General features: G+C 42.8%; 4 protein-coding genes across 7 annotated transcripts in view; 2 read left to right on the forward strand and 2 right to left on the reverse strand.

The window, feature by feature from the left end:
- The window catches only part of LOC137588105 (testican-2-like), a 35,976-nt gene extending 26,232 nt beyond the window's left edge, over positions 1–9,744 (reverse strand). The window contains exons 1-4 of one of the 3 annotated variants that reach the window (XM_068304904.1): positions 9,671–9,744; positions 8,538–8,682; positions 4,987–5,068; positions 2,539–2,799 (exon numbers count right to left, since the gene is read on the reverse strand). In XM_068304904.1, coding sequence (XP_068161005.1) covers positions 2,539–2,799; positions 4,987–5,068; positions 8,538–8,569 — 375 coding nt within the window. In that variant the 5' untranslated portion in view covers positions 8,570–8,682; positions 9,671–9,744. Of the gene's footprint in view, positions 1–2,538; positions 2,800–4,986; positions 5,069–7,070; positions 7,582–8,537; positions 8,683–9,670 lie in introns of those variants that run through there. The other 2 variants (XM_068304906.1, XM_068304905.1) reach the window with 2 other exon arrangements.
- A 2,826-nt stretch (positions 9,745–12,570) lies between these two features.
- anapc16 (anaphase promoting complex subunit 16) lies at positions 12,571–14,594 on the forward strand. 2 transcript variants are annotated; one of them, XM_068304907.1, is made up of 4 exons: positions 12,571–12,719; positions 13,025–13,177; positions 14,106–14,180; positions 14,264–14,594. In XM_068304907.1, the coding sequence occupies exons 2-4, from the start codon at positions 13,036–13,038 to the stop codon at positions 14,371–14,373; spliced, it is 327 nt and encodes a 108-aa protein (XP_068161008.1). In that variant the 5' UTR covers positions 12,571–12,719; positions 13,025–13,035; the 3' UTR covers positions 14,374–14,594. The 2 variants fall into 2 exon arrangements, with proteins under 2 accessions (XP_068161008.1, XP_068161009.1); XM_068304908.1 differs by having other exon boundaries at positions 12,584–12,719; positions 13,030–13,177.
- Positions 14,595–16,688: 2,094 nt separating this feature from the next.
- ddit4 (DNA-damage-inducible transcript 4) lies at positions 16,689–18,357 on the forward strand. The gene is made up of 3 exons (XM_068305574.1): positions 16,689–16,842; positions 17,054–17,252; positions 17,354–18,357. The coding sequence occupies exons 2-3, from the start codon at positions 17,057–17,059 to the stop codon at positions 17,833–17,835; spliced, it is 678 nt and encodes a 225-aa protein (XP_068161675.1). The 5' UTR covers positions 16,689–16,842; positions 17,054–17,056; the 3' UTR covers positions 17,836–18,357.
- Positions 18,358–19,358: 1,001 nt separating this feature from the next.
- Positions 19,359–23,467, reverse strand: dnajb12b (DnaJ heat shock protein family (Hsp40) member B12b). Its single transcript, XM_068304695.1, has 9 exons — positions 23,188–23,467; positions 21,805–21,982; positions 21,584–21,729; positions 21,330–21,503; positions 21,194–21,261; positions 20,972–21,081; positions 20,553–20,725; positions 20,314–20,455; positions 19,359–20,224 (listed from the first exon to the last, which is right to left on the reverse strand). Exons 1-8 carry the CDS (start codon positions 23,318–23,320, stop codon positions 20,334–20,336), a joined length of 1,104 nt encoding a protein of 367 aa, XP_068160796.1. The 5' UTR covers positions 23,321–23,467; the 3' UTR covers positions 19,359–20,224; positions 20,314–20,333.
- Between the last annotated feature and the right edge of the window lie 217 nt (positions 23,468–23,684).

Consider the following 23,684-nt stretch of genomic DNA (forward strand, 5'->3'; position numbering starts at 1 on the left):
AAAGGTTCTGTTTGTGCAGAACCAAGAACCAACCGGACTGAGTCCTCAGACATTTAAATAATTTGTTTATCGATGACAGCGACGTTTGGAAAGGAGGCCTAGGTAAGCCAACCGGCGCCACACCCAGGGGGCGGTTACCGTAACACCTTAGCTTTAGGCTAAAACAAATTAAAATCGTGATTTTAAACATTATAGATCGCAAATCAGAACAACAGGATCAACAAGACAAAACAAAAACATGAACATTTTCAATGCTGTTGTGTTTCTTTGAATAAAAAAAAACAACAACATCATCTCACTGCTAGCTGGCGCTAACCGTCACAGACACCCAGCATATGGAAAGATAATCCAAAGGTCAGACATCCTCTCTAAATATGAAGTCATTCTGTCACTTTTTCTTCTACTACCTTCAATCGTTGATCACAACCGATTCATTCCTCTTTCATGAAAACAATCACTTGACATTCGCGAATCTTCCTCTAAAGGCGAATGAACGGAATACGATATAAACTGATCAACATCCGCCCAATCAAAAGTCTCCTTTTAACTTCTTTTCTACTTTTTTTAAAAAATTTTTAAAACACAAAAACTCTTCATCATGTGACTGAAATAACTTTTTGGGTGAACTGCTCCTTTAAGCCACCTCCCTTCCTGCCCCGCCACCCCCCACCCCCCAAGCTGAGCTCCAATCCAATCACACAGGTGAGGCAAAAAACTGCCGAAGATAATATTAAATTTTGCATGACAGCACAAATTTGCAATTCAATTACCAATGCTCCAATAAGTTCTCCGGGCCCCTGGGGGGGTCCGGGGCAGTGGAACACCATTTCTGCACGAAACCAAGCATGGCCAAAATTACCCAGCAGCCATCTGGCTGACACTGATAAGACTACCTGTCGCAGGTGACATTTTTTTTCGCAGTGAGATGAAACGACAATAAGAGTTTGAGGTTCAGGCCTTTAAAAAAGTATTTTTTACGTCAGATATCAGGTGGCGTCAGCAGGACACCCCCCCCCCCAGATTGCATCCTGGGATATTACAAAATTTAGGAACCAGAGAGCGCCGCTTTCAGAGTCGGTAACGGCCTGAATTTAGATTTTGGGCTGAGAATTTTTCTTTTTATCGACCCAAAGGGGATTTCTTTCCTTGCAGCTACATTTAAAAAGTCGGGATCAGAAGATTCCTTTGAGTCAAACTCATCCATGTGGGAACAACGACGCTCGCTTGATGTTTGTGATCTCAGTCAGTTCTACATTTTATGTGCGACGCAGGAGATCAATAGCCATCGATCGCTGGATACTGACGCCGTTCGGAATATACCGCGGTTACCCAGGAGGAGCGTGGAAATAGCTTCCCAGACCAGGACTAATGTACTTCCTCCCTCATTCATTCTAAGGATTCTAAGGTAAGCATGTCCGCAGATAGACTGAAGGTCTCTGGAAGCACAATTTAAACACTGCAGCCTCACGTCGGTTCAGAAAACCTTCCGGATCGGACTGGATTCTTCTTCTTCCGTCCCTTTTATTGCTGGAAAATCTTTTCTGCGATGAAATTTCAGATTTATCGTACGCCCTCCCATCTGAACGACACGATGGATCATCATGAAACTAGCCGTAAGTGTTGATCACATGATTGTAAGGAGCTGATTCGATTCCAAAGTGGATCCGGATTAAAGGGGCGGAGCCAGGAGCGACTGTAGAATCTGGAACCAAACTTTTTTTTTTTTCTTGCTGGAATTAATCTTTCATTAAAACCAATTTAAATGGAAATTTTCGGTGGAGGGTTTTTTTATTCTGTGTGGAGAAAATAATGACAAAATTTAACCTTCATTTTGTATCCGGGCGGATTTTATCATTTACTCCCATAACATGAAACCTACCTGACAGATTCAGGTGAGACTCAGTAGGAGGGTTCCTCTTTTTTAGAACACATATATCCATTTTTGACTGTTATATCAATTATATAAACTACCGGATGGATGAAGTAAAACTGTGTGGAAGGGTGGGGCATTACAATATTCACACTTTCATCCCATTCTCGATCTGGATAGAAGGATAGATTCCTGGACTTATTTTATTTCCTGTCATAATAGATGTCTTTCAGAATTTGGAGTTGGATTGTTTTTTTCCTGGCCCCTGGCAGAGGTATCCTCTCTACCCACCGGCCTTCCGGTTGGGAATAAAAAACATATTGCCCACATTTCATCTTCAGGACTAGACATGGAATTGAATCAGTTCTTCCTGAAACAGATCATTTCATGCCTTTGTTCTAAAATGATCACATTTCATCTCCACCTGTCTGCCCAAGACAATCCTGAGGGTCCAGGTCAGAAAATTCAATTCAGTGAATGAATGGGATGGATTTATGAATCATTTTCTAATGCAGGAGCAAACACATCTACAATCTGTGGTCACAGGAGGAAGGCGCGTCTCATCCTCCCTCTCAAGTCTTTCTTTTTTTTTAAGCACCTGAAGGAGAAACTGTGCGCAAAAACCACCCGAGAAAAGCCCCCACGCTGACCCCCAGCCCAACACTCACGTCTCTGAAGCGGTTCCAGTGCTTGATCTTACGGCTGTACTGGGAGATGGTTGACAGCCATTGCTCATCTTCCATGAAATTCCCGGCTTTTCCCGCATCTTTCCCACTTTTCACGTCCACCTGGAGGGAGAAGCCCGCCAGGACGCACAGGCAAGCGACGACGCGCACAACGACCATGTTGCCTCGGTGTGAGATGGAGCTCCTGCTGCCGCCGTCCTCCTGCCAGGTATCCTCACCCCAGACTGCTGCTGCCTCCCCGGGCTGAACGGAGAGAGAGAGGAGGAGGAGGAGGAGGATGAGGAGGAGGAGGAAGAAGAGGAGGAGGAGGGAGTTAAAGGAGAGACTCCGCCGGGCGTTAAGCTTTTTATTTCTGCACACTTGATTTCATTATTTAAGGCTTTTTTTTTCTTCTTCTTTTCGCTGCAAAGTGGACGAACACATAATTAAAAGTCCGATTCATGCGTTGATTAATCGATTAATCTATATCCTTATTATTCTGAGTTTTCACAGTGTTAAAGAAGCTGCAGAAATAAAAAAAAATAACTCAACCCTATTTTTCTGGATTGACTACGTTAATAAAAACGACATATTTCAAAAAATTATACCAGATTTTTTTTTTTAGATAATTATCTTTTTTTGGGGGGAAAAATCGATAATTTTAACTATAAAATTTGTAATTATAAATTATGTTTTCTTACATATCGAACGGACACCTGTATGATTGCGTCACTTCCTCCAGCTGCGGGTGGGGAAAAAAAAACTGGCTTTAAAAATCACTTTTAAATAGGAAATAAATCAAGATCAAAAGGCATCGTCAGATAATAATATCTAATCACCGGATTGAGTTCAGTCAGGCTTGAATCTGGAGTTTGCGAGATAGGCTCCGGAGCGCCTGACAACGTGTTTCCATGGCAACCACACAACATAAAAATCTAAAGGCAGCGGCTCATCCTGGTTATTAGGTTTAAATAAAAGAAAAAGGTTTTCACACAGGACGTCTTTAAATCTGGATTTAAAGACAAATGTGTGTTGAGTAGTTTGGTTTAATCATACAAACAGCACATGTATGTTTCGAGTGCACAGAAATGTCACATACACTGATTATTACTTAATGATGATGTGTCATTCAGGAAACATCCCTTTGTTTGTTGTAACTTTATTTCACTTGAAATAAAATTTATAAAGAGACCAAAAAAAAATAAATCAAGTTTTATTTCTTATAAATCGGTTTATTCAAGCACAGATCAGGAACAGGACGATGTCAGGAAGAGAAAAAGCATCACATGATGATAGAACAGAATCCCGGCTCCTCTTCAGGTCGGAGGAGCCGGAGACGGGATCAAGCTCCTGGGATGCTGCTCAGCTTCCTGAACCGACTCATCCGACCAGCGGAAGCAGATCTCCTGGGAGGTGACGTGACGCAGACGGATGTGGGTCTCCTAGAGACAAATAAAAAAAAACGAATCCTGTTCCTAGGAAGATGATTATGGGATGGCTGTTGTGGAAAATGTCTCCCAGGGGGATCATATATGTGCAAGGGAAGGATGTTGATGAGGATCGTCTCCAACGGGGGGAACTTTTATGACGGATCTTCTTCCTTTTTAATCTGCTCTGTCCTTATCTCATCCTGAAGGACCGGGAATCCCAGTAATCCAACAACATGTGGAAGAGATTTGAGCTTCACTGGTGGGATTGAATTCTGGTTTTATTGGATTAATACAGCATTTTCATGTTCCATGTCAAACATTTAAAGCATTTCTCACACTTAAATTAACTAAATTTACAGATTCCAACATGGAAACCACTTCTGGCTTCCATCCACTGAGGTCTTCCTCATCCTTAAAGTTGCATGTGAAGCACGGATCGTTCCTCCGAGGGAAATAAGAAACCCAACTTAGATTCAAACAGAGATTAACGCTCCACTTTGGTTCACACATCTCAGACCGGAGGAGGCGTTATCATCCAACCGCTTCGGTTTGTTGTGTTCCGAACACGGAGGCAGCTTCCGACGGGTTCTCCATCCCGGAGCCAGGCTGTGGAAGAGCGCCTCTAATTGCAGAGAGATTAACTGATGCCATCAGTTCCTCTCCCGTCAGATGCTGATATACTTATCTATCCTGTCGGAGCGTCGGTTTACACAACAGGAGGGAGGGAGGAGAGCTTTATTTGAATAACGCCAGACAAAGCGTCTCAATCTAAAGGCTCGTCAGTCCGTAAATATTTGTCAGCGTGTCCCGTTTCTGTCTTACAAGCAGCTCACAAGGCCCCAACCGGCTCCTGCGCTCGTCACGGCTGCACGAACGCCACAATCAGGAACAACAATTAACGCCGCCGGGCCACGGGCGGATGATTTACACGTTTATTTATTCCTTTGGGACTTTAACGGAATACTAAAACATTGCACCTCCTCCCACAGTGGAGGACACACACACACATATAGACACTCACACTCATTTTCCAACTGATCTCAGCTGATGATTCAGCGACGGCACTTTGAATGTCTTTGAATGCGGCTGTGTCAGAAGATGACCTGCAACAGATAATCAGCGATCAATAACTATAGATCACTTCAGGACTGCACCAAGAAATGATTCCATGTAAAATATTTATTATTTATTAGATATTGTTTAGCTGGATTTATTAAAAAAGAAATGGTGAAGAAGTCCAAGATGATGTCTGGAATTGTCCTTTTTGTCAGAGCAAAAGATATTTGATTTGAAAGGATGGATCGATTGTGATTATTGTTGATCGAATCTTGGATTAGCAGATAATTAAAAGCATTTCACCTTCATAAAGACAAAAAAAGGTTAAGGAAGGCGTTAAAGCGTTGACATTAAAGCAGGTGATCTTCACAGATTCTCCTCCAGTAGTTATTTGTGAGACTTTTACTTCACTTCATTAAAGAACAAGTCATTTCCTGGATAGCAGGAGCGTGAGGAGTTCAGAGCCGCCCGCCTGGCGACGCCTTTAATGTCACCTCAGCTGGGGAGAGCTGCGATACGTCCAACCCTCCGGACTCCAACTGGGTCACACAGATATTAAAAGAGCAAAGCCAGCAGAGATGAGTCAGGCGGCGGTGGAGGCGGCGGCTTCTCAATCACTTCCTCCTCAGACGGCGGCGTGAACGCGCATGAGCGGAATCCAGCCTCTCTGACTGATGGAGGGATCACCTGCCCGGTTGGATGCATCGTGTGATCCGATCTGCGCCGCCCGTCCTCATTAGCGCCGCGGTGATTAGCGTGAATATCAAACGTCGGCGACAAGTCGACTGAAGAGGCGCATCACGCGTTACGATACCCGTCAACAGGAAGGAGCGGCGCCGTTTTTCTTACCGCTAACAACATCCGGTGAGGAAGATTTGTCCAGCAGGATCATTCATAGATCAGCCGGACGTGTTTAATCAATCAAAGGACCTTCATAAAACAATCCCGGGACGCGAGCTGTCAGGCCGGCGTCGAGTGAACATATTCTGCACGCCGCTCTGATGAATGGGCCTGATCAACATTTGTGCTCTCAGGCGCACACGCAGGTAAAACTCACGCTGACCTTTAAAAGTAATTGGCCGTTTAATCGATTTCGTGTCTATTATTCGTTTATTCCGAGGCGGCGAATCAAATCTATCCACTACGTTAAAAAGGTCACGTCTCCCAAGCGTTGCTCTTTTTTTATTTATTTATTTTTTTCCAGATGTTAACACCGACCCCCCCCTCCCGGAATGAAATCTTAATATCAATTACTGCATGAAAAATCGCATAGCTAATTTTTGCATATTAAAACCCCCCCAAAAATATGCTGAATCCCCTCGACGTTGATCGAGTGTTTCCAACAACCCCCCCACCCCCCCTTGCAAAAGCCTGAATTAAATATGCATATTGGGTTGAAGTCTAATGAGATAACAACAGCTCAGTTAGCAAACATGAGATGATTTATTGTTCCTGAGAGGTTCAGGGGGTGTCAGGGGTCAGCCAACACAATTCTGGTCATGTGTCTTGAAAATAAACAGATTCTTTTTACCATGTAAGGACAAAAGGAACATTTAATTATCAGGACTGGGGGGTGGGGGGGTGTTTGTTTGAAATGTTCGGCCTGAGCGACGCCTAAATTAAAACCCAGTTCAGGAACAAGGACGCCGACCCGCAGAGGGAACCGTAACGCCGGCAGGACGCTGAGGTCTCATTTATCCGGCTTGTTGAGAGGTGGTGGTGGTGGTAGTGGGGTAAGAGGGGGGGGGGACAAATCTCAAGGGCCATGTTGGAAGTTCCCTCAGCAGGAAGCGGAAAGCCGACTAATTAGGGTGAGTGATGTGTCAGAGAGGTAAAGGAGAAAAAAAAAACGCAGCCCGCCCACACAGACGTGCGGAGCAGCAGGATTTCACTTCACGTCCCTCCAAATCATCAGAACCCTCAGATAGAGGTGGAACCGAAAGACTGCTTTGACTTCTACGGAAGCCCAGGAGGGTCTCGTCTTTTCTAGTGTAATGTTTATGATAAAAATATCGATTCAACTCTTTACCCCTTCATTTTTTTCCCCACCTCTTCTTCAGCTACAGTTTTTTTTCCTCCTTTCGTCTCACATGAACGAGTAACGGATGGAGTCCGTGTGTGGATTAAATCGTGCGTGTTCCGTGTGGACGGCATATGTCCCTTGTTGTGTTTTCGGCAGCGTCATCACAGAGGACATCTGCCCAACACGTCCTTAATCATGTCCCTGCCAACAGAAACAAGGGATGCACATTCTCATTGAATTTCATTAACTTGCAAATCATCCGTCTCTCTCTCTTTCTCTGTGCGCTCATGAGTAACAGTATCGACACTTCCCAGCATCCTCTCTGGATCTGGTACCTGGATGCTGGATGTGTTCTCCTGACCCGATGACAGGCCGGCCCCTCAGGAGACGTCTGATTAGGCTGTTAAGACGGATTTTATTTCCAGACAGACCCGGAATCGTCGCTCAGACGGCTCGGCTGGCCAGGAAATTTGCATGTCCTCATCTAATGGCGTCTGTTGACGTGGGGCCAAAGCAGAAAGCGTGGGGGGGGTGGGGCTGAAATGGGAGGGTGGACAGCACAGGTTGGCAGAGCTGACAAACAAAAAGCACCCTCAGTTTTGATCAGCGTAACTTTTGGCCCGTCTGTGATCACCCTCCTGAATGCAAAACGGAGCAGCTGAGAGAGGAGGGGAGAGGGTGGGTGGGGTGGGGGCTGCAACAATAATGAAAGTCTGACGGCGAAGCGAGGAGCTGATGTCTGTATTCACCGGCGCACTCCACGAGGGTGGAGGGGGTGGTTGGTGCGGCGGCGGCGCTGATAAAAAAGCCCGCTGTGATAAATCATGTCAGCCGTGCATTAACACATTCATGAGGCGGCGCGACGAGAGCGGAGGGATTAGGCTTGTTTTTGACTTCCAGTTGCGAGGCGGCGAGAGCACATTAGGGCCAAACTCAACCAGAATGCCTCAGCAGCTCTGATGGCTCCCTAGTTTCCCTCTGACAAAAGGTTATGTTTGTTTGTTTGTTTGACCAGGAATGAACCAAATATATTTAGGCTTATTAATCGTTAAAACCTCTCCTGCAGCAACAAGTGTCTCTGCTGGATCTGCTGCTAATTATTGTCTGATGGTTTATTGTGCGTACAAAGACGCGGTCTCCATTTTTAAGTCACAATCTGCTGTGGTCTTATAGGAAAAGGTTTTTCATGTTTTTCTCTGAAGCTACAGGAATGTTTTGTGGACGCCTGAAGTCGCCTGACTTTCCATCAACCTCTAGGTGACGAGGAGATGACAGGATTTATATTTAAGGTAAAATGTGTAGCGCAAAACAAAAGAAAATGTGCATCAGCAAAAGTAATTACAAGGCAGAATGCTGCCTTTCAAACTGTGGTTTAGCTTATGCTCGACAGAATTCAAACGTGTGCTGCCCCCTGCTGGACAGCATCTTTAAGACACCTTTCTGATCTGCTGAGCAGAAAAACTATATTATTTCCTCTCTTGTTAATTTCCCACCTCAGAAACCACTCTGCACAAATGATGGTCATGAGAATGTGATGCTCCCAGCAGAGGCGTAATAACCGGTGCAATCTGAGGAATATCTCGTGGACAGCAGGATGGTGTTCAGCTGGAACGTCCCGAAACGATGAGCCCCGAATCTCTGAAATGAAAAGAAAAAGCTAAAATAAATTGTGGAATAATGGAAGGAAGAACCCCACAACACTAAACCTTTTAAATAGAAACAGCCAGCGACATATTTAAAAAGTTGTGAAGGAAAGCTGACAGGCTGTCGCTCATGAACGTGGCGTTGGCATGGTAACGCGCAGCTGAGCGGGTGAGAAGCAAGTTTTCATGTGAAGCATGAAGTCGATTTCACATTTCAGGTGTCAGTCACCAAGGAAATACTAATCTGGTTGTGACAAGTGGGTAAAAAAAATCTATTTTTCCCTTAAATGTTTAAGTAAACACACTTTGATTTTAGAGCTTTGTGAATTTGCATTGAATCCCCGGAGGTCGCTTTCAGCTTAGATACTGGAAACAAACAGAAATGTTTAAACTGGAAGGAATTTGATGCAAGGTGTTGGAACGGTTGCTGTGTCTCCAGAAATAACAACTTCTTTGGAAAACAAGAACATATTAATAAATTGTGCGGAAACATTGATTTTTGGCTTCCCCTGCCTTCCAATCAGATCAGGTGGGTTAACATCTTATTAGTATTATTATCGCAGCTGTTCTGGGAACATTATCACTTAGTACCAGCATGGAATCACTGCACCTTTTGCAATTTTCAGAACAGTGAGTCAAACCCTTAAATTAGCCTGATTATCCTCGGTCCATGCAAGAGTGATATCAAAGTGTTCCTCCCAGAAGACCAAAATCTCTCTAATTTAATACCCATTAAAGTGCAAAGCTCTAATATCCAAATGGGATTCCAAACGCCAGCCACAGTATCATGAATATGCAGACGGGGTTGCAACAGTTTTCTGAAGCAGAGCAGCCAAAATAGAGAAATGAAGATTTATTTCTCTTCCACGAATAAACAGTCTTCATTTGTTTTATTGTGTATTTTAAATAATAGTTAGGCAAGATCTAAAGAATCCTACTGAAGTCTTCATCAGCAGAATGGGAGAGGAAGGACTGAATCTAACCTTTAATATGTTTCTGGCATCAAAAGCCTCTCTTTCATTTGGGGTTTGTCTTCTTGGGCCGCCGGTGTCTTCGACTGGAAAAACACCAGAGAAACAAATGGAATGAAACACCGAACACAGATCGCCTATCTCCTGATGAAATAATCGTGTTTGCTGGGTGCGACAGTGAGATGACTATCAAGGTCATTTAGTTTGTGAGCAGCAGAAAGGAAATCATTGAATTTTAATGTTGCTCCTCTCTGTGCTGGCAGCCCCCCCAGTCAGAGACTCGCCCCTCGCTTGTGCTCTGTTGTTGGGGCTGGACTTCATCCACAGCCAAAATGAATGCGACCATTGTCAGAGTACTTGGAAAACGCGCTGCCTGCTGCATGTAAACAGAGCAGTGGTCAAACGGAGAACGATCCGCTCCGTGCCGTCAGTCAGGAATGTGTTGTTGTGTTGTCGAGGATCAGGCCGGAGCCGGAGTGTAATGAGGGGACACGGACAAAACAGGATGTGGGCGGGAGCCAGCGGGCACTGTGGTGTTCAGCCGGTGAAGCTTAATGTCCGTACCTGTGGAGTCTCTTCTGAACAGAGTGTTCATCACAGTGCCGTGCAGCTTCACCCGGTCCCACTCTCTGACCATCAGGCCAGCCGACACAAAGTGTTCCACCAGCCGGTCGGCGATCACCTGCAACCTTAAAGTGACGAGTCATCCGAAAGTGAAAATAGGGTCAAAATCTATTCAAATCTTATCCTTGTGTGAAGTCAGGTGAGGTGTGTCAGTCCATTACAGTGTGACAGCACTCTATAAATATAAGACACACTCCGTATAGCTCATGTGGAATGATCTAAACCTCTAGGAGCCCTGGCACCTCAGTGATTTAAACATACATTTTTTATACGATAAAATGTTCACTAGACTGTCGCCTATGACCTCGTAGCATTACCACACAGCCCAAGTAAGAAATATTAATTACTAAATTAATTACTAAATGAGGAGTCTTGAATCACATCTTTTCAAATCATTTCTTTCGATTATAACACACAAGCCATGCAAAATAATCACTTAAGGAGAATGCAGATTTTTTGAGAAACAAAGAAATTTCAAGATGAGTCGATCAAGACTGAAATAAAACTCCTGGGTGACCTGAACTGTTAAAGAGCACCGACTTTTAATAACATTCCCGGAAAATTGGGATTTCAGCAGAAGAGATTTGTGAGGTGTCAACTTCCATCCACTCACCTGTCAGAGTTGTCTTTCACGTTGACTTTGGCATACAACACGTCCACCATGGCCGGATCATCATTCATGTACTCTATGCCTGTCACCTTCAACGGCAGAGGCTTTCCCTCTGTGAGGTCCCTGATGGCAGACAGCAAACACAACTCACCCAGCAGGTCGGCTGTATGATTTATGGTACACCAGTTTTTAATTGGATGTTGTTCTTCATGCTGGTTCAGACAAGGTGGACCGGGATGATAATTCAGGCCAGGACATAAATCTCTACATTCACTCCATTTAATGCAGACAACATGCTGACATTAGTTCCACCCATTTTATTTTTAAAAACAACTAGTTACGCGAGCAAAATTGTTCTACTTTAAATCATGCATGTACTGTGTTTCCACACATTATGTTTTTTATTAACACAGTAAAATCCATCATACAATAACATTGCTTGTCTACCTGATGATGTTTTCACACTCTCTCAGATGTTCACTTGCTTTCTTCACCTCCACGTCATTCAACAGAACCAGGGTACCAATTGTCAGGTGAAGCTTTGCAGGGTTCTGAAAGATGCTTTCCTCCACGCCATGATCCTACACGGATAAAAATAATATATCAACAAATTCAAGGAAAGCTGTAAGCTGCATCGTCGTCATCCATACTTTTCCTTCTACAATACCTGTGAACACTGCTTCAACACCTCCTCTTTAAATCTCAGGAATCCTTCTTGGATTTCGGGATCATTCAGAGGGAATGACAGGAAATGAGAGAAAGGTTGCTTTTTCCGGAAACCCTCAGTAAGGACTTCAATTCGTGTGACTGCAGATGAGACTGATGCTCTATGGGGACCTGTGATAACTGTTGGGCAAAGGAAGGCAATTTAGAAACTATATTTTGTGCCTTAGAATGCTGTCAAACCTCCGTGGTGCTCCTAATTCTCACCAATCTGTCCTTCTACTCCTTGTTTTGGGATGCTGATTGACGTCTTTGTGTCAAATTCCAGACGTTTGCGTGTCTCGCCTTTTTTCCCAATGATATATCTGTAGGGTATGCAAGTAAACAAACACATTATGCTTTCAACACTCTAGGAATTTAAAAAAATGAACTACTGTGTTTATCTAAAAATATGTTAAGATTGCATCACATGAAACACACGTTTCCTATTTAATTTTATGAATTGTCTTATAACTTATTAACTTATATTTAAGATAATTGGATAAATTCTAACGGTAGAGAAGATACAACGAGCAAAAATACAATTTATTGTTAACTCACTTGTAAAGAGCACTCGGCACATCTATGGCACAGCGGAATCCTTTATTAGTTTGTTCAATGACATGGGCATCGCAAGCTTCATCTTCAAGTTCGTCACCTTTTAAAACATGGGAAACCACAAGTAAATAAACTCACCGTCACCTTTTAGTTTAATGAACTCAAGGTACAGTCTGTAAGACTGTGTGGGATCATATATTTTCATGCTAGTTATAATGACAAAAGCTACCAGGTGGCCCCGTGTACGTCAAATCTTCTTCTTCTATTTCTTCATAATGTTCTTCCTTAACTATATTTCTTCTGTATATTCTTCCCTTTATATTAATAAGAGGTGGACGTAAAACATCCATAATGAGATAAACTAAGCGAACCAAAAAACATAAACAGACGTCAAAAAGAGCTGGTTATCAATTTGGCTTCTATTTCCGGGTTTCCTGCTTTACGACTAATGTCGTCACTCCGAACGTAAAGTTGAGCGCTCGTCGTAAAGTTGCAATAAGACAGCTAAACAAACAAGAGACAACTGCGCAGATTTAGAATATTTAACGATTTATTTTGGCGTCGACTGTAAGTTAAATTGTTACATTAATCTGTATTTGTAACGCGTTTTGTTTGGTAACATTAACATGAAGCTGTTGCTTACATTGGTGTTAGCTCGATAGTTAGCTTCCTAGCAATCACCATTAACTTGTAGTAGCATAGAGGCTAACTCTGTGTCGAATGTGTCAAACTCAAACATCTAATCTTGGGTTTGTTAGACTGCAGAGCGAACATTCGCTGCCTTTGCGTTCATAAAACTAGTTTTGTTCACTTGTGTGTGTCAGAGTTTATAACTGTGACATTTGATGTGATTTTCTTGTGTGTTTTTGAAGTTTAGAAGGGAATGGCTGCGTCTTCGTCGTCCTCCTCTGCGGGAGGCGTCAGCGGCAGCTCGGTGACCGGCTCTGGGTTCAGCGCCTCGGAACTCATCCCACCCAGGAAAGTCCTGTACACGTACCCCAAAGGCGCAGGAGAAATGATGGAAGGTGAGCTCACACACACACACACACACACACACACACACACACACACACACACACACACACACACACACACACACACACACACACACACACACACACACACACACACACACACACACACACACACACACACACACACACACACACACACACACACACACACACACACACACACACACACACACAGGCTATCATGTAGTCATTACGTCATGTACGTCCTCCTGTACATTTTTTTTTACAGGAGTATCATAAATATCAATATAGTAATATTTCATCACATAATCTGGATAAAAGGCCAGTGCAGAGACCATTTTGCACAATTGTGGCTGAGATAATACAAACTTAAAATCAATTTTGATGACTTTGATGACCTTGTGAAAGGTAAAATCTCCAGTCGAATAATAGATCTGTTTTGTGCAATAATGGAAGATCATATTTGTGTTTCTCAATGATGAACTGTGACCAACTCTCCATCTGACCTTGTAATTTTGTTGTACCATCTGTATAATGACAAATAAAGATCTTTAATCTTAAATCGTTATGATAAACCTACGATTATAAGTTCTAGGAGTGGGTTACCAGTCCCTGAACTTCTAACGTTGTTGTCAGCTCTGAAACTGCTCGTAATACATTGGCTGTGTAATTTTGTTAAAATTTAACAGTGGTTTTGTCATTTTATGGTTGTTTTTTTGACTTTCCACATAGGTTTTATGTGTTAAAATAAAAGGCCATGTCGGGTTGTGCTTCTACTTTGTTCCCTGTGTTGTACAACAAGGTCAAAAACAGATATAGTACTGAAATTTGCGTTGAATCTAGATGCAATTTTCATTCTAGGTTGGCATGAAGGCTCTACTTTTGAATTTAAGACCAAGGCTAGAGGCCAAATATTCTTTAGGATTTAACTTCCTTTGTAATTTCTTGTATCTTTTAGATGGCTCTGACAGATTTTTATGTGAGTCCGTATTCAGCTACCAAGTGGCCTCCACACTTAAACAAGTTAAACACGGTGAGTCTGAAACTATTCATGCAAAATATGGCTCGTTGAAAGAAACTGGTCCCTCCTAAAGCAACAATTTTATCTTCATCCAGATCAACAAGTGTCTCGAATGGAGAAACTAGCAAGTTTGGTGGAAGAGCTGGAAGCAGACGAGTGGCGCTACAAACCAATCGAACAACTATTGGGCTTTACACCTTCATAAATAAACAGATTCTGAAGCCTGTGTTGAATAAATGAGCCAAATAGGAACACATAGTTTATTTCTTTGTATAAATACTATCCGTCCTGAGTGGCTTTATTCTATAAATTATGTATTGTTGTGTAGAGTTAACTGAATGTGAGATGTACTTTATTGCTATTGTGTGAGCATGGTTTGTTGTTTTTTAAATGACTTGCTATTTTTTTCAAAATAAAATCCTGCCATCAAAAATGTTCTTTTTCTAAACTAATGACCAAACAATTCAAAATCTTTTACCTTTTTTGAGAGCTGTTTGTTTGAGTTTGCTCTTAGCCTTCGTGTTAATGAGCCAAACTTAATTTATTAGGACGATTCAAACAATGCAAAGTTAAAATAAGATTAGAGAACAATGCAGACATTTAGAGACAAAAACAAAAAAATGCAGAGTTAGGAGGCAAAATGAACAACACCTGAGACTTTAAAAACACAGATTATTCCTAACCTTGTTTTGCTTGGGTGGAGGGAGAGAATATTCTGGTAATGGTGACACAGCAGCTAATAAAAGCTAAGACCTCAGTGTCTTTCTTTGGGTGTTGGTCGCTCCAACAACACAAAGACAGATTGTAAATGGAGGCCTGCTTGGACGTGCCTCAGGTCAGTAGCTGTTTGTTTGTCCCCCGTCCGCCACACTGAGCAGACTTCTTTTGTGTTGGAAAGCTACCAGGAAACACAGAACTTGGTGGGGGGCAGGCAAACAGAATGTACTGTTCTGAATGTAAAGCCAGGTCCAGTCATCAGAAGACACGCCCTCACCTGGAGGAGTCAGCTAGAGGTTTGTTACACCACATACTTTCCAAGAATTTTCACAAAAAACATCTTCATGACAACTGAATTCACAACATCCTCCTCAGAACATGCTGTCCCCACACGTGTTTATATCCCAGTTCCTCCCTGCCATACTGTGGTCCATCCCCCTCACGTGCAGCGGCACAAATTATATCTGGATGCTCTCCAAAAACATTTCTTTGAGCAAACACTGAGCGTGTAGCGTCCGTACAGTACAGCTCTGAGACACGAAAACACCTCACAAGTCTTGGTTTTCTGTTCTCCTGCCTGTGTTTTTCCATCTGGACAAACAAAACTGTTACAACAGCCCTTTTATTGCTTTAGAGCACAATAACAGACTTTATGACCACAATAAATTTTATGCTGTTACGAAATCAATTTGTTTCTGTACAGTTCAGACAATTTAGATAATTTCTACCCAATTTCATCCTACTTTCTTTACCCCTGTGTGTGTGTGTGTGTGTGTGTGTGTGTGTGTGTGTGTGTGTGTGTGTGTGTGTGTGTGTGTGTGTGTGTGTATGTGTGTGTGTGTGTGTGTGTGTTGTGTGTGGGTGTGTGTGTGTGTGTTTGTAGCGGGGGAGGGGTCATTATAGATTCTCGGCTGATTGTTGTCTCCATTAATCAATTGATTTTTGGTTTGAAATGTATTTGCTTTGCACAAACAACAGTCCAAACCTTAGAGATATTAAAACATTATGAAATAATTCTCACTTTGGAGGAAATAGAACTTATGAAATGGTTTTAGATTTTAAAAAGTAGCAAAATTTTCTTTCCAACTGTGTCATGAGTTTATCTGAAAAATCTTCATTTGCATAGCTAGTGACTAAAGCTGTTAGAATCATTTAATGCAGTACAGTATGATTATTCATCTCTGATCTGTAGGAGTGAAGGGTAAAGCAGCATTAAAAGAACAATGTGTAAAAAAAAAAAAAAAAAGTGCTTTGTGACAGTCCTGTGTCTCTGTTGCACGTTTTAACAGTTTTCCAGCCGAGTGTGAATAAAAGATGTTGCAAATTTTAATGAAATAAACAGCTTTCAACCTCGCACAGCGGTGCATTATGCAGATGACGGTGTTGATGAGCTGCAGCTCCGTGTGGCAAATGAAAAATTCTGATGTAATGCTTGAGCATAACAGATGACGTAATGTGCAATGCAACACTGGACCTGCTGAGGTTCGCCTGCACGGACCTGCTGGACACCGGTGCTGCCAGTAATCCACAAATGAAGCTTTTATTTAAACATATGGCGAACATTAAACAAAGAAATAACAAGTCTGGACAAGTCGTTGTTCTTTTCTACAGTGCTGTGGTCTGCTATTCATCACCCGGACCCTCCTCCTCCTCCTCCTCCACGTTCTCCTCTTGTTTGTCTTCCTTCTCTGCTGGCATGTTACCAGGCAGGACAGAGCGCAGATGGCGTGCCTCTCTTTTTGATTGGCTGGCCCCGGAGAGGTGGGCGGCGCCTACAAATCCTCTATAAATACATTGTTGCAGGACAAATCCGCAGAGCTTGGCAGCTGTCGAGACGGACGTGGTTTCCTGAGGGGTACATAGAGCAGAGAAGCTGTTGTTGTAGACAATACCCGTTAAATAAAACATCTTTAACATCGACATCGGACTCAAACGGCGCCATTATTTCCAATAAGATGTAAGTATTAAATGAAATTCCCTCTTTTTGCTAGCTTTTCCTCAAATTTTAAACAGTTAAAAAGCTTTTAGCAAATGTTTTCGCAATGCAAACTTGTTTACCAGGCTTGTATTCTTAATTCATCGATACTTATGTGTAATAAATCTGCTTATTAATGCATTCTATTTCGAGCTTGAGTGTCAATTTGCTGTATTTGTTTCCTCATAAACAGTTGATGCTGTTGAATACTGCAAAGAGGACAACCATGCCAGCTCTTTCTGCACCCACCGATGTCAGCAGCTTGCCCCCTTCCCCGGTGGACAGCAGCCCCAGGAGGCTGTCTTGGGGTAAACTGGTGCAAAGACTGACATCCAACAACAGCATGGAGTCGGGGTCCAACAATGGGAGCAGGAGCGACCTCTCAGACTCAGGTTAGCCAGCACCACCAGTGTTAACGGTTGAATTTCCTGTGTGCACCTTCCTTTTTTTTTTCTTCTTTTTTTTTTGTAACCCAGTGGCGTCTCTCATTTAGGGTCGGATGTCTCAGCGGAAGAACGGTTTTATGATCCGATGGAGGAGACCATCCTGAGGGAAGTGGTGGACCTGATTGAAGGAAGCCTGAGAGAAGCCAAAGAGTCGGACTGCGCCCTGAGGTGCGCCAAACTCCTCATCCCGGAGAAGCTCCTGGAGCACATCGGACAGGAGCTGCTTCACCTGGCGGCCAGTGAGCCTTGCGGTCTGAGAGGGGCCCTCATCGACCTCTGCGTGGAGCAGGGGTCCTCCTGCGAGAGCATGGGGCAGCTCTCTGTGGACCCCTACCTTGTCCCGACCTTCCAGCTGACTCTGGTGCTGAGGCTGGAATCTGGGGGGTTGTGGCCCAAAATCCAAGAACTCTTCAGCCCCAAGTCTTCCTCCACCCCCGTCGTGAGGCAGGCCATCAAACTAAGCACTGGTTTCCGTGTGATCAAGAAGAAGCTGTACTGTTCTGAAGAGCTCCTGATCGAGGAGTGTTGAACTGTGTTAGAGACCAACGAATGTTTTACCGTTTTATTGTCGGGCCTTATTGCTATGGCAACAGAAACTGTATATTATCCCTTCTGAAGTGTAAGAACGGACTTTGACATGTTCCCACTGTAGGGAGACAAACTTTATGGTACTTGGAGCAGGCGTTTCTCCATCGCCGATGGTCAGACATTCATGTTATAATGTACCATCACCATATATTTGATAAATAGGCATTTTGTGAGCATTAAAGTGCGTACCTCAGTTTCTATTGAAACCACACAACGGCAGCTAGCTATATACGTTAATAGTGGACCATTGTTCATTTCTATTCATGGTTGTTCATTGTAAAGTGAACTGAACCGCTTCAATTTAAAAGAGAAGGCCTACCACTGCTAAGAGCTCATCTTGTTTCTGTGTGGACCTGTCCTGCTCTCGTCTTTATTTATTTGACATTCAAATACTCTCATCATTGCACTGTTTTTTTTTTCTTTTCGTATTTTAATGACTGCTAATAAATTATTTTTTTAACCATTTCTCTTTTCTGCTGTCTTATTATCTTAAATGTAAGATTATGAAAAAATCTTGCAATAAACTCTTCAATCTGATGTCTGTAAAACCAGCATAACAACCCCTCCACCATCATAAAGGGGTTTTTGCTGCATTTTCATGTAGTTTAAGCTAGTGGCATCCATGGAGAATGTTTTAACAATGAAGCCTACAACTCCCATGATCCCTTGCTACTTGCCTCTTTTGTTAGTCATGAAAGATAATGTTGGAGCCTGGATCCATGTGAAATCATGCTTCCAGGTTTCATGAAGAGATGTAGGAAAATCAAAACCTGTTTCATACGGGGGTTTGATTCTGCTAAATGCACAGAATGATGACGATGATAATGATGAAGGTGTTCAATACAGCTGACATGCAGGATGGACTGAGAGGTTCAGCATGTGCTGAAAACAGCTGAGCACGTAGGGTTCCATTCCTGCCCGTTCTGCACGTCCTCCAAAAAATGTGAACGTGTCCCAAGCCATGTTTCCACCTACTGGCGATGTGCTGACTCAGCTGCTGTCTGTGTTCTGTTCAGAGCGATGAGTCACCAACAGGTTTAAGTACCCACATTTATTTTCATCCAGGAGTAAAAAGAAGGAGGAAAAAGTGAGAATGATAAAGCATTTACAATAAATAATACAAAAAATAAATAGCAGAATATGAACTTAAGTGAGACAAAAAGCTTTTCCACGTCACATACATTATGCTCTGAAGCTAGAGCCTATTGAAGTCCCGTTTTAGGGGGCAAATCTTATTTCCTTGGCTTTTATTATGAAGGGAAGATGTTGTACATGGTTTAAGGAGGCAGAAAGTGAGGGGTCACGTTCTTATATTTATCTCTATGTCTCACACACACAGCAGAACAAGACGAATCTCAGGTGTGGGACAAGACGGTGTGCATCCATCTGAGGTTTCACATTATTCCTGCATAGTTTCAGAATGTGCATTCTGGAGTCAAATCAGCAAAAATCTCCTCTGCTGATCTGACTGCATAAAAGAAGAGGACGCGTTCGCTGTGGTGTCTAATCAGCTGCTACATGAAAAAAAATCTAACCTCACTGCGTTCTGGTTTCACACCAGACCTCCGTCAGCTTCAAGCGAGAGTTTGGAATTCCTTTGAATTCTTATCAAGAGGATGAGTTGGGTTTTTTTGTAAAGGAACAGTTCACCCACAAAGTTTAAAAATAACGTAACAAAGCCAACTCAACAGAAAGTTGGATGTTTTCTCCTAGCCACTAAGCTACAGCTGTTAGCACACAACCCAGTGTGCTAACGGTGCATGAACGCAAAATGTTGTAGATGCACTGCAGGTTGACTGAACACACAAACGGCGTGTTTACTTGCAACTCAGAAGTAAACGCAACGTCAGATCTAGTTTAGTTGCATTTCTACAAACGACTGCGTGTGAACACACCTCCGTCCAGTACATGTACATGCTAATGCTGTTAGCTTAGAGACTCCACAAAGTCTTTTTATTCCTAAAAAGTTATTTTATGTTTTATCATGTAGTTTTAGTTTAGTTTACTTGTTAAGCAGAATATTGTGTTGCCGTGGATTAAAAAACTTCATTTGACTTTAATAACAGCATGGAGGAGAGGGGATTACGATAGAATTCTCGTTATTGGGGTGAACTGTTCTTTTGAATGGCTTTTCCATTTCATAACATTAAACTAACTTTATATATAATTTCAGTCGACTGACTAAAATTCCACAGAAAAGTTTCGTGTCATTCTTGTGGTCAGTTTGATGTCGGTTGCTGTTGGTTTGTGAAAGTTGCTCTTTTTCGGTCTCCAGATTGTTAAAGCTTGTCTCTTTGCAGCCAATAATGTTTAGTGTTGATTCTGGAAACCTGAGAGGAGGACAAAAAGAGAATTAGTTTGGGAAATGAAATGAAAGGTGTTCAGAGATGAGGATACTGCGTTTGTGTGGAGAACTTGCTTTTAATGGTGAAAGCAGCCTCAGCCGTGTAATGAAGCTGTGATCTCGGATAGCTTGGCGCAGCTCGGCGTGCGAGCCCTTTGGGCTCTTTGGTACAGATCGGAGTCTCCAAAGTAGCGAGCTCTGTAAAGCAAGCCTTCCTCTGCAGGAAGCAAGAGAAACATTATGACTCTCACGCCCCTGTTATAAGCAGAAGCAGCTATTTCCATGGATTAAATACACAAAGAAGCAACGTTTACTTTGTTGTTTCTCCTTCCAGCAGTTGTTGCGAAGGTTGGAAATATAATCATCCTCTACAGAGCGCTCCACGTTCTTCAAAATCACTCCCGTGAATTCCTTGGAGAACTGCTCCCCAACATAATACGGCACCTTCAGGTTCTCCGTCAGCCTCTTCTGTGTGTAACCCGCTGACCTGCGTGGAGATAAAGAGAGATGTCACATGACCAAAAGCAGCGTGAGAAGGACGGATCTGGGACTGTCTGTCTCTGTTATTGTGACTTGAAACAGCAGTCCTTGCAAATACAAGAGAGGTTTGTGATTATTTGCAATATGAAGGCAGCGTAAACGTTATTTATATCGAACAAGATGTCTTTGGAAGACGTAAAGGTTATGAAATCTACTTAAACACTATTTAGCCAGGGATAGGGAAGACACTCACGGTCTGAAGCTGAGGCTGTACGGGGGGCTGTTGACCATGATCTGACTGAGAGCTGACACAATGACCAGGATGAGGATGGGCATGACCTGAACGAAGAGTGCGAGGCCTCCCTGCAGAGAGAACACACCGGCGTCACATACACCAGACGAGACAACGATCCGTTAACTTTCCATTATGTTTATTTCATTTCTATCCTCTCTGAAAGACACTTTCACGACTTACGTCTCGCTGTCGCTCCCGTCGCTCTCGCCTCTGGTTGCGTCGTCCGTTAGCGTACACGTTAGCATTGGCTGGAAAAATGGAGTACATGTTTAATAACACACCACACTGAGTATTAGTCAAAGACAAAGACACTAACTTGATGTGTAGCCTCCCCCAAAGAACATATTAAAGAGGTCTTCAGGTGAAATATCCGGCTCAAAGTTTCCGTTGTCGGGGCTTTGCCTGGAAGGATGCCTCCTCTCATCTCCATATTGATCGTACTGCCTTCTTTTGCCAGCATTGCTCAGAACAGCATATGCATTCCCAATAGCTGTTGGAAGTTAATTATAAGGTTATGTCTGAGCATCACAAAAGCACCTCTTGCAACCATATTTACTGATGGTTGGTCACCTTTAAATGCCTCGGTTGCACCCGGAGCACGATTCTTGTCTGGATGAAATTTCAAAGCCAGTTTTCTGTAGGATCGTTTGAGTTCATCCTCACACGCATCGGCCTGGACCCCGAGAATTTCATAGAAGTTTTTACATTGTTTTATCCTGGGAAGAGAACACATGAGTCTCAGTGACAGGTAGACTGTGACCATTACCTGAATAACATGATTACTGTCTCACCTCCTCACGGCTTCCAGCTGATCTGCAGTATAGGGTCTGGACGTGTCCGAGGGTTTTTCTTCGGGTTTGGTTTCCTCACTCTTGGTGTTCTGCTGTCGAAACCTCGGGACTCCATTGACATCTGAGACGCCACCTCCCCCAGGTGTGAATCCATTCTTTGCTATTAGCTCCAGCAGAGCTACAAGATTTTAAAACTTGCACTTAATATACAAATTAATTAATAAATACTCTGTACCTGTAGGTATCAATCAGCCAGAAAGTGAATGATACCCAACTTTGATTTATATTTTCTTATATCTACTTAAATTAATATGATCAGTGTCTGACTATTCTTAAACACTGATTAACTAACAATTTTATCCTAAGGAATAAAGATATACAGTATTTAACAACCAATCACGGCACCTCTTAGTGGCAGACAAAATATAATAAATATGACAAATATAATATAAGCTTACCTACTTTATTCTCAGTCTTGAAAACAAAAAACCTCCAAAAGTAAGCTATACACGCTATACACATTTCCAAAAGTACGGTACTTTGATTCAAACGAAGGTCCTGCCTCTCACGGGGCAGTTAGCCAATCACGCTTTAGGTTTACACGATGGGCAGTTCTTTTGTCCAATCAGATTTGTAGGACGGTAACCGTCACTGCCCAGATCCCTTTCCTTCTGGGGTGTAACTGTATTCCAGAAAGTTTTATGAAAACACTGAGTTTGTTAACCGTGATATGAGGAAAAACTCTGACGTTTCAATTTCAGAAAGAGTATGAATTAAACGGAGGTCGGTTACCATTGTAACTGAACCTATCCCTGTGTCCTCCCTCCTGCTGAGCCCGAAGCAGCTGTCAGACATGGGGTGTCCGTTCCTCGGTAAGCCGATAGATGTCGAAGCACAATTAATTCAGATAGCCTGGCTTCAGCGGAGGATGTTTAGACCCGGAATACACGTCCTATGAGCCCCTAGTTAAACGTTATTGAACCTAATTATATGTTATAATGGATTTTAAACTGATGCCATTTGCACTTTGCGCCTGTGGAACCGTTTAGAACAGAAAACTCAGAGTTTGTTGAGCCTGGTTTGAGGAATGGACCTGTGGACAAACCTTTAATAACAGCTACACACATATACTCATTAACACAATGTCGTCTAACTGTCTAATCACATACTAATATTTCGGTATTCTTCCTTCATGATATTCAGGAGATGCTATCATGAGCTAAACAGTTAGCTCACATGCTATCACAGGCCGGGCCACTGCCGCTACAGATGCAGGTGATGCTGCAGCTGTTGATGATGATGATGATGATGATGATGATGATGATGATGATGGGTACTTCCGCAGCTTAAAGCAGTGTCCGACACTCGGTCATTTTAACTCACCTTTGGCCTTTAGCGTCGGGAAAAGTCTCTGCGCCTTCTCCAGGAACCTCTGCGCCTTCTCCGGCTGGTCGTTGGTCAACGCTGCGGTGGCAATATCAATGCAGCGCTCCGCTTCGTCCCTGTTTACTTCCATCGCAGCGGCTAACTGGACCAGAAGTAAATAAAGGCGCCTGGTGATGACGTCACATCCCAGATGCTGCAAATTCAACAACAGTCAGTGGTATTAATTTATCTGTGTGTCCATTTTGGCCATGGGTGCATAGAGACCTGTTCAAATAGATTGTAGCTGCCTGTGATGCTTTTTGTTGCACATTGCGCTTTTGCCCGCTAGATGGAGACAAATAGTATTTTTAAAAATAAAGGTTACCGACGTGTATTTATTTGAACCTACTTTCGTTTGAATATAAATTTCACCTCAGTTTATGCATTTTACTGCAGTTTATTTATATTTTCATACTTTTTTTTACTAATAAGTAGAATTGGAAAGTAGTGCTGCA

Source organism: Antennarius striatus, chromosome 21, assembly GCF_040054535.1.
Source record: "Antennarius striatus isolate MH-2024 chromosome 21, ASM4005453v1, whole genome shotgun sequence".
Lineage (NCBI taxonomy): Eukaryota > Metazoa > Chordata > Actinopteri > Lophiiformes > Antennariidae > Antennarius > Antennarius striatus.

Coding starts and splice junctions, on each gene's coding strand:
- anapc16 (XM_068304907.1), top strand. CDS start 13,036: ATGGCTGCGTCTTCGTCGTCCTCCTCTGCGGGAGGCGTCAGCGGCAGC. Junction 13,178..14,105: donor CGCAGGAGAAATGATGGAAG/GTGAGCTCACAC, acceptor TGTATCTTTTAG/ATGGCTCTGACAGATTTTTA. Junction 14,181..14,263: donor ACTTAAACAAGTTAAACACG/GTGAGTCTGAAA, acceptor ATCTTCATCCAG/ATCAACAAGTGTCTCGAATG.
- ddit4 (XM_068305574.1), top strand. CDS start 17,057: ATGCTGTTGAATACTGCAAAGAGGACAACCATGCCAGCTCTTTCTGCA. Junction 17,253..17,353: donor GAGCGACCTCTCAGACTCAG/GTTAGCCAGCAC, acceptor TCTCTCATTTAG/GGTCGGATGTCTCAGCGGAA.
- dnajb12b (XM_068304695.1), bottom strand. CDS start 23,320: ATGGAAGTAAACAGGGACGAAGCGGAGCGCTGCATTGATATTGCCACC. Junction 21,730..21,804: donor CAGCTGGAAGCCGTGAGGAG/GTGAGACAGTAA, acceptor TTCTCTTCCCAG/GATAAAACAATGTAAAAACT. Junction 20,726..20,971: donor TACAGCCTCAGCTTCAGACC/GTGAGTGTCTTC, acceptor ATCTCCACGCAG/GTCAGCGGGTTACACACAGA.